Source organism: Ovis aries, chromosome 1, assembly GCF_016772045.2.
Source record: "Ovis aries strain OAR_USU_Benz2616 breed Rambouillet chromosome 1, ARS-UI_Ramb_v3.0, whole genome shotgun sequence".
Classification (NCBI taxonomy): Eukaryota; Metazoa; Chordata; class Mammalia; order Artiodactyla; family Bovidae; genus Ovis; species Ovis aries.
This window is the reverse complement of record NC_056054.1, coordinates 205,763,119-205,772,577: the sequence shown is the minus strand read 5'-3', so window position 1 is coordinate 205,772,577 and position 9,459 is coordinate 205,763,119. Positions and strand designations below refer to the sequence as shown.

General features: G+C 42.3%; 1 protein-coding gene across 1 annotated transcript; it reads right to left on the bottom strand.

Annotated features, from left to right (window-relative positions):
* Positions 1-7,187: 7,187 nt before the first annotated feature.
* On the bottom strand, positions 7,188-8,727 carry LOC101103939 (transcription termination factor 3, mitochondrial-like). The gene is given in 3 exon segments (XM_042242724.2): positions 7,188-8,188; positions 8,191-8,452; positions 8,454-8,727. Coding segments are annotated over 3 exon segments (1,248 nt in total). The 5' UTR covers positions 8,514-8,727; the 3' UTR covers positions 7,188-7,262.
* Between the last annotated feature and the right edge of the window lie 732 nt (positions 8,728-9,459).

The following is a 9,459-nucleotide window of genomic DNA, read 5'->3' as shown; positions in this document are numbered from 1 at the left end:
CCAGAAGGAAATGCAATAAAAAGGTTAATATGAATGGAGTGATAATCTCTAAGATAAGGAATTGTGATTTACTCATTTGTCTGTACTTTGCAACCCCATGCACTGTAGCCCTCCAGGCTCTTCTGTCCATGGGATTCTCTAGTTAAGAATACTGGAGTGGACTGCCATTTCCTCCTCCAGGAAAACTTCCCTAGTTAAGAACCAAATCCGTGTCACTTGTGTCTCCTGCATTGGCAGGCGGATTCTTTACCACTGGCGTCTCCTGGGAAGCTCCATAGTGAGTTGTAATCAAACATAACAAAAAAATTATTTTAAAATTATGAAACTATTTCTCAAACATAATAAGACTGGTTTATTCATTTTCCTTGATGTAAGTGTGAAAATCAGTCAGTTCAGTTCAGTCACTCAGTCGTGTCCGACTCTTTGCAACCCCATGGACCACAGCACACCAGGCCTCCCTGTCCATCACCAGCTCCTAGAGTTTTTACTCAAACTCATGTCTATTGAGTTGGTGATGCCATCCAACCATCTCATCCTCTGTCGTCCCCTTCTCCTCCTGCCTTCAATCTTTCCCAGCATCAGGGCTTTTTCAAATGAGTTAGCTCTTCGCATCAGGTGGCCAAAGTATTAGAGTTTCAGCTTCAGCATCAGTCCTTCCAATGAATATTCAGGACTGATTTCCTTTAGGATGGACAGGTTGGATCTCCTTTCAGTCCAAGGGACTCTCAAGAGTCTTCTCCAACACCACAGTTCAAAAGCATCAATTCTTTGGCACTCAGTTTTCTTTATAGTTCAACTCTTACATCCATACATGACCACTGGAAAAACCATAGCTTTGACTAAACATACCTTTGTTGGCAAAGGAATGTCTCTGCTTTTTAACATGCTGTCTAGGTTGGTCATAACTTTCCTTCCAAGGAGTAGTGTCTTTTAATGTCATGGCTGCAGTCAACATCTGAAGTGATTTTGGAGCCCCCCAAAATAAAGTCTGATACTGTTTCCACTGTTTCCCCATCTATTTGCCATGAAGTGATGGGACCAGATGCCATGATCTTAGTTTTCTGAATATTGAGCTTTAAGCCAACTTTTTCACTCTCCTCTTTCACTTTCATCAAGAGGCTCTTTAGTTCTTCTTCACTTTCTGCCATAAGGGTGGTATCATCTGCATATCTAAGGTTATTGGTATTTCTCCTGGCAATCTTGATTCCAGCTTGTTCTTCCTCCAGCCCAGCATTTCTCATGATGTACTCTGTGTATAAGTTAAATAAGCAGGGTGACAGTATACAGCCTTGACGCACTCCTTTTCCTATTTGAAACCAGTCTGTTGTTCCATGTCCAGTTCTAACTGTTGCTTCCTGACCTGCATACAGATTTCTCAAGAGGCAGGTCAGGTGCTCTGGTATTCCCATCTCTTTCAGAATTTTCTACAGTTTGTTGTGATCCACACAGTCCAAGGCTTTGGCATAGTAAATAAATGTTTTTCTGGAACTCTCTTGCTTTTTCTATGATCCAACAGATGTTGACAATTTGATCTCTGGTTCCTCTGCCTTTTCTAAAACCAGCTTGAACATCTGGAAGTTCCCAGTTCACTTACTGTTGAAGCCTGGCTTGGAGAATTTTGAGCGTTACTTTACTAGCGTGTGAGATGGGTGCAATTTTGTGGTAGTTTGAGCATTCTTTGGCATTGCCTTTTTTGGGGATTGGAATGAAAACTGACCTTTTCCAGTTCTGTGGCCACTGCTGAGTTTTCCAAATTTGCTGGCATATTGAGTGCAGCATTTTCACAGCATCATCGTTTAGGATTTGAAATAGTAAAGAGTGAAAACACTTTGTATTACATAAACTATGGTTGTTTCTCTGAAGTTTTCGCAACTTGGAGAACTTCAAGCAGCCACACAGGCTGTGGGCTGCGCCATGCCAGGGTGCCATTTACATTGTGCTCTGATGAGTGGCACCTCATAGGGTGTGCCATGGGCACCTCTGCCTCATTGCCTGAAAAGCTGCTTACCTGGAATTGATTCTTGACTTAGAGATTATATGTAGAAAAGCAAGGTGATTTGTTAAGGCTTATGCATATTTAGCTACTTTTATAGGAGGAATTAGCAACGATATCACCGATGTGAATGAGTCTTCATAATCATATGGGGAAAATTCTTTTATGATAGATTTCAAGTTAAAACACCTTGATTACTTTAATAATGGAATTGGTTAAAGCACATACAATGCTGCAAACCAATTTCCAAGTAGCCCAGGGCCTAGAGAAGAAATGAGGTTGATGTCAAAAAAGTACCTAAAGCCCCATTGTTTAAATCACCACCATGTTCAATATAAACCTTTCCTTCTCCTGGACATATTGTGTGATTTTAGTTTCATCCATTCACGCATGGGCAGCTTAAATATCTGAAGTGTGAAGAGATGAGAAGAATTCATTCATTCAAATAACCAAGAAATATGGAGACTATCTACTACTTGCTAAGTTCTATACAGAAAACAGAAACAAATCTGGCCTGAATTCTACTACCAAGGATTTGACAACACAGGGAAAAAAGAAGCTTGTATATAACTAATTAAAAAGCATGGAAGAAAATAATTAGTGCCATATTAGGAAGAATTCAAAAGAGGGAGAAATTTACCCACCGCCTGGGATGAGAGTAGTGAAATCTTTCTGAAGGGGAGCTTCTGCAAGAGGGTCCTTGAAGAATGGATGGAGTTTTCTGACTTTGGTCATTTAGAGACATGAAAGAAGCAGAGCATCAGGCTCAGGCCACAGATAAAGGCTTAGAGGAGGGGAAGTGTAAAGGATCACACACATGGTCCTAGTAATGGAGGTGAAGGGCAGAGGCATTGAATGAGAAGCTAGGCTAGCAGGTTCAAGTGATCTGAGCATAGTAATGAAAAAGCCAAGGCTCTCTTCTTATGCTCTCAAAAAGGGACCTGTTAATTCTAGAAAGCAAGCCTGTGGTTACAGCTCAGCTGCCCATCTAGTCTCTCAGAGGGCAAAGCCCCAATACCTTCTTAGGAAGTGAGGGCTAAACACTTCATGTTTCACGTGCCGTGAGGTAACCAGACAAGGCTGTGTTGCATAGTGTTGGGTTATTTTTATTATTCATGTAAAACGGTAACAGTAAGGTTTTTAAAGAAAGTATTGTTGATATAGGCCATTGACTTGGCCACAGAAGTTCCTTTTGCACAGAATCCTCTTTTGTGGCCTGTTAATCATAAAAGGATCTTACCTGCCTATCAGAGGAAAGGTTCTTTCTTTATCTTCCTCATAGCTTCAAAGAGCAAGATGATCTAAGTTTGATGTGCATTTGTGTTGTTGTTGGTGGTGGTGGTGGTGTTGTGGTGAGTGTTACTGCCTCAGTTTATTCATCTTTATTATGGGCCAAGGAATATGGAATGAGCAATGAAGTATGAGTAAGTAGTGATTGGTGGGTATGTGCTCAGTCATGTCTGATTCTTTGTGATCCCATGGATTATAGCCCACCAGGCTCCTCTGTCCATGGAATTTCCCGGGCAAGAATACTGGAGTGGGTTGCCGTTTCCTCCTCCAGGGGATCTTCCTGACTCAGGGATTGAACCTACATCTCTTGCATTTCCTGCACTGGCAGGCAGATTGTTTATCACTGAGCTAACTGGGAAACCTGGTGATTATAACTGTGAGGGACAGAGACCTCTGAAGACATCAAATTTTCAGGTCTGGATGAAAAAAGTAAATAAAGAGGCTTTCAGTTGTTTGGTTACCTGGCCAAGAGGCAGTGGAAATGGCTGAGTATCACTCTGGTCCCAGAGGTGAAAAACAGCAACCTAACCAAACCTCAGTAACTCCATTCCCACTGACCCTCTGCTTAACTACTCCAAGCACCATAATTTCCTTGGAAAAGCGGTCATCATTATTTTATTTCAAAGAATTAGTAATAAAATAAGATAATTAGTCCAAAATAAAAGTGTTCTATAATGCAAACTAGTAATAATAATTCTTGCTATGATATGTAAAATATTCAGTATATATTGTGAATTGCTCTGTGCTTCAAATTGCCTCAAATCAACACTTATGCAGGTATTATCAACTCATGCAGACAAAGAAAAATGTTCAGAAAGGTTAAGTGACTTGCCCAAGGTCCAAACAAGGATTTAAACCCAGGCCTGTTTGGCTCCCAAGCGTTTGTTCTTTGGTGTTTGAAGTTTTGGATTTCTTTTCTTGTTTTCATTAATCACTAAAGGGCTTCCTTGGAAATGAGCCTATAATAATAATAATAATATGTATTGGCTGCTTACTGTGTGATGTACCAGGTACTGTTGTACACACTTGAAATGCAATAACCCATTTAATCCTTATAACCCTATGAGGGAAATTATCTAATTTCCATTTTATAGATGAGAAAATTGAGGCCCAGAGAGGTTGACTAACTTACCCAAACTAGTAAGTGGCTGAGCTAAAGTTCAAACCGAGTCAGTCATATGATTAAGTTATTTAGAGGATAAATAAATTATTAGAAATTTACAAGGGACTTTCTAATTTTTTATTGATATAATATCTGGTGTAAAAGCCTTCTTAGCTTTACACAGAGATTTACACAGAGATTAAAATACATCATGCATTTATGTTCTAAAGCCTTGTCAAAACTGTTTGTATTTTGGGCCTACTTTGTCTATCATAAAATGAGGTTAAAGAATAAGCCATATCTATGAGCATTTGTATACATCTAACTCGAAGCATTACTTTCCTGATAATCAGTATAAATGTCTAGTTATAGAAATGGTAAATTGATGAAATGTTTCCATTCTTTTTTGGTTTCAACTTAATAAGCTGTACTAATAAGTTATTTTGCTTTTTTAATTTTCCCAAAGAGGTTATGATTTGGTGGCTTGTTGAAACAAGTCTTTTTAGCAAGATTCACTTTAAAGGTAGACATTATGAGTTTCAAATTAAGCTGTCAGCCTGTGAAGTGATATGGAGAGAGACGTGTTACACCACCCTCTTCCCTTAACCCCCGCTCCTCCTGCCCAACCTCTGTGGAGACTGGGAAGTACCAACAGGAATACCAGAGGCCAGGAATCACATTTTCGTAATTCTTTTCTAGTTATGTCAGATTTCTAGCATGCTATTAGAGACACATGTGTCATCCTCACCATCAACCAACATATCATTGCTGTTTCAAACTGTTACTAGAGCTGTTGACACAGAATATTGTGTCTGTCGACAGCTCCAATTAGCTGGCGTGTCTGACTGGTGACAGCATGGTCTACTTTTGTTTACGGGGACGGTGGGAGCTGTATCTTGCCTCCCAACCTCCAGAGTCAGACAGATGGATAGAGCTATATAATCATCAATGGAAGCGTGTGATATGCTGTCTTCACAAACCATCGTGCGGAGCAGAACCAACGGCCTTTTGTCTGCTTTTAGAAATGACTGCAAGATCCCTCCCTACTGTCAAGTTATGAGGGTGAAAATGTATAAAATGCGTCACATACATGTACATGTAGCACACACTGGATTGTGATATGAGGAGGAAATAGAGCAAGCTTTTAAAAAAACAAGTGATATTTAATTTGTATCACGTCAGTACTTAAGATGTTTTTGCCTCAGCACTAAGCTGATGAAAGTATCTTTCATGGAAAAAATTTTAAAAATAAACCAATCATCCTTCTATTATTGTTGACATCATACTAGAAAGGATTGTTAAATCACATTTTGTAACATTTGACACTCTCTACTGTAAATGACCTTTCTCCTGACATGTGGTAGAATCATCAGCTTGGAATTCCCTTTGATAAGTCATCTTCTCCACTAGTTCCCAACTTTTGGTCATAGAGACACATGGCAGAAACGATATTCACAGGTCAAAAAACCCACCTTAATAAGTATCTTCAAGGATGTGTACAGTTCAGAGTACACAGCTCATAACTCCATATTTTCCAACAGAAAGAAGAATGCAAAGCTAGTGACTAAGAATGATGCAACTATAGAACTAGTCTGGGATTAGTCTGGATTCCATTTTTTTTTTTAGTTAAAAAAATTACTGACCTAGTTCATGAGTTCATCTCCTATCTTCAGTTAACTGCAATTCATCCCTCAGGTTTCAGCTGAAATGCCACTTGCCTAAGTAAACCTTCCCAGGATTTTCATTATACACACAGCACTCCATTTTTCTCCTTTCTAGCATCTGTTGCAGTTTGGAATATCCTTTTGTGTAATTATCTGACTAATTACTAATGTCCACATCTGTGCAAAGTCCCATGAAGGTAGAGAACAGATCATCATTCTCAGCATTGAATCTCTGGTGCCCAGGACAGGAGTTGGTACCCAGCAGGGCTCCAAAGAGATATGTTGGATAAATGCTATTCAGGAAGACTCATACTAGAACTTTCCAGCTAAAAGGATCACTACTCTTCTGGTTTTCTAAGACTAGAATTTCTTTTAAGAAAGTACTCCTTTGTGTCTAATTTATGCTACCAACTTAGCCCAGTACTAGATTTAGTTATGCAGTGGTGTGGCTGTGGGAGTCGGGGGCTATATTCTGGGCAGAAAGAGTAGCCTGATTGAGACTTCGAAGAGCCCAGTTCTACACATGGCAGGATGGAAGGAGAGGTCTGAGAAGAGTCAGATGGAGAAGGAGGCCTTCAACAATGGACCTTCTGTAGCTCTAGGAGGTCACCCTGAAACTCTGACTTGGAAACATTAAAGGTGATTTCTTTTCATCCTTCGTTCATGGACAGTAAACATATTAATATTGGTCCTATCCATGTTGTATATTGGCAACCATGGGAATGAGATGCAGTCTTCTGAAATGGTTTGATGGTGATATCCTCCATATTCAGAAGATAAGTGGCATGAAGGAGAAATTATTTTATGTGATCAAAATTTGGGAGTTGCTTTTTATGACAGCATAGCTCAGCCCATCCTGACTGATGTAGAAGCTTTTACATTATACTGTTATTTACATATTTCTATATGGTACACAAAAATCATGTTTTTATCTTAACTGCTCCATACTCAACAAGTTAGATGTTGATGTTTCTTTAGTAGATACTTGAATCCATTTTCTGAGTAAATGTTTGGAATATGAAAATAAGTATTTACTCAATGGATAACTCATTGAGGGCAGAGATCATCCTTTTACATTTTTACTCCTCCTCTGAAGCCCTACACACTTAGTAACTATTTGTTGAAAAAATGGGTCACCTTTTTTTTTTTTGAAAATATATTTATTCATATATACATTCACTTTACATTATTACATTTTAACATTCATCAAAAACTAAAGAGTTTTTAAGAATTTCTCGAAGTCTTGTACTGATGCCTTGGCCATCCCTTCACAAAATATTCCATCAGGCACAGATACCAATTTGTCTAAAGAGATGTAGTTAGGTTTTGTCGGGTCATACTGTGCTCTTCCTAAATAGGCAAGAAACAAATGTCTTTCTTTGACTTTAAACAACCTTGTATTAAATACCTGCGGGAACCTGACCATGAGGTGGTGGGGCACGCGCATCATGTTGTGCACGTAGTCGAACGTCTCGGTCAGTTTCCTTTTATTTGCAGTTAGCATCTTCGGGATCTTGGTGATCATGTGTTGAATTTCATTCTGCTGAAAACCTAGTTCCAGCCGAAAAACCTTCATATTTTCCTTCACAGGCTCCAGACTTCCAGTTAGTAGCCTTGGGAGACGAATTACCAGATCTCTAGTCTTCTTCACACTAAGTTCAAGCTCTTTCTGAAAAAATCCCAGTCTGTTATCCAATCTCTCCACAGAAAAACTCAGAAGGGATGGTGCATTTCTGACCATCTGTGCAATATCCGCCTTACTGAAATTTTTTGACTGTAGATAAGCCACCCTGGTCTTCAGATTTTCAAGGTCTTCAGAGAAAATAGCATAGTTTTTTGTCAGGAATGGTCCCAGTGGGGTGTCCTCTATGCCCAAATCTTTAAGAAACAGGAGCATTTGCTTAATGTCTTTTTCAAAATCCAGTCGCAGGAGGAGGTTGGCTGCATCGGGATGTTTTTCTATCTTGGATAAATCCACTCCTAGAAGCACTAACCTCCTCAGAGTCTCGGAATGATCCACATAGTCTCGAAGTGTGACTGAAGATGGGGGCAATGGGCCTGCGGTAACCTGAACAGCCTCCTCACCGGAGATCGGCTGCAATGGGGACAACGGAGGCACATCGTCCAGTCCTTCCTGGACAGCTCAGGATCAAGGCCAGGCAGCTTCTGCGTCCTCTGTGGCGGCTCACTCACGGAAGGAAGCAAAGTGCTTTGGGCACAATTAATCTCTCGCCTACTTGAGTTGGCAGACTGGGAACTATTCCACGTGGAGGAAGTCCTGTAAGTCCTAAAACCCCACTGGAGAAAGCAATCCTCAGAGGACGCACGGGGCTGAGCAAAATTGCCACACGACAATGTTTTTCCTGGTCTCTGAAAACCTTTTCTGAGTTGCAGAGCAGTCATTGAAGCTACTCAACTTAATTGAGTTGAGCCATCTGGGTATCTGTTGGGCTGACAGCGCCATTTTTCTTAAAGTTGCCCTCCGCGGGGCCGCGAAGGCCTACGGGGCCACGCGGTTCAGGGGCGCGGCCTAGAGCCGAGGAGGAGTAGGGTGGCGGGGGCCGGACCTGGAGCCCCCGGGCAGGGAGCGCGCCCCCTTCACCTATGGCAAGGCCTTTGCTGCCCGCCCAGCCGGACCCCGCGGGCCGCCCCTCGGCGCCGCTCTGCCAGCCGGCGCTGGCTCGCCCGTCGGCCTACGTGGGCTGCGGCCGGAGTGGGCCAGACCATCGGCGCGGCTGCGCGGGTGGGGAGCGGGCGGCGCGCGGCGGAGTGGACAGAGCCGGCCGCGGGGGGCACACGGTCTCCCTCCCCTGTGGGCGCCGAAGACCCTTGCGATGGGCTTGGGAAGGCGCCGCACGGACGCCCCTCCCTGGGGCCGGGGCCGGGCGAGCCGCCTCCACCCGCAGCCCGAGGCCGCGTGGACCCTGGGTCACCTTTTAAAAGGTTTTTTTTTTCCTGGTTGAGGCCTGTCAGTTTCACTTTTCTGCATAGATTTTACTTCGCAACACTTGTATCCCTTTCCCCAAGTTCTCCTTATTCTTTCCGAATTGTAAGCACACAGAAGAGCATGGTATGAATCAGTTCAGTTCAGTTCAGTCTCTCAGTCGTGTCCGACTCTTTTGACCCCATGAATCGCAGCACACCAGGCCTCCCTGTCCATCACCAACTCCCAGAGTTCACTCAGACTCACATCCATCAAGTCAGTGATGCCATCCAGCCATCTCATCCTCGGTCGTCCCCTTCTCCTCCTGCCCCCAATCCCTCCCAGCATCAGAGTCTTTTCCAATGAGTCAGCTCTTCACATGAGGTGGCCAAAGTATTGGAATTTCAGCTTTAGCATCAGTCCTTCCAAAGAACACCCAGGGCTGATCTCCTTTAGGATGGACTGGTTGGATCTCCTTGCAGTCCAA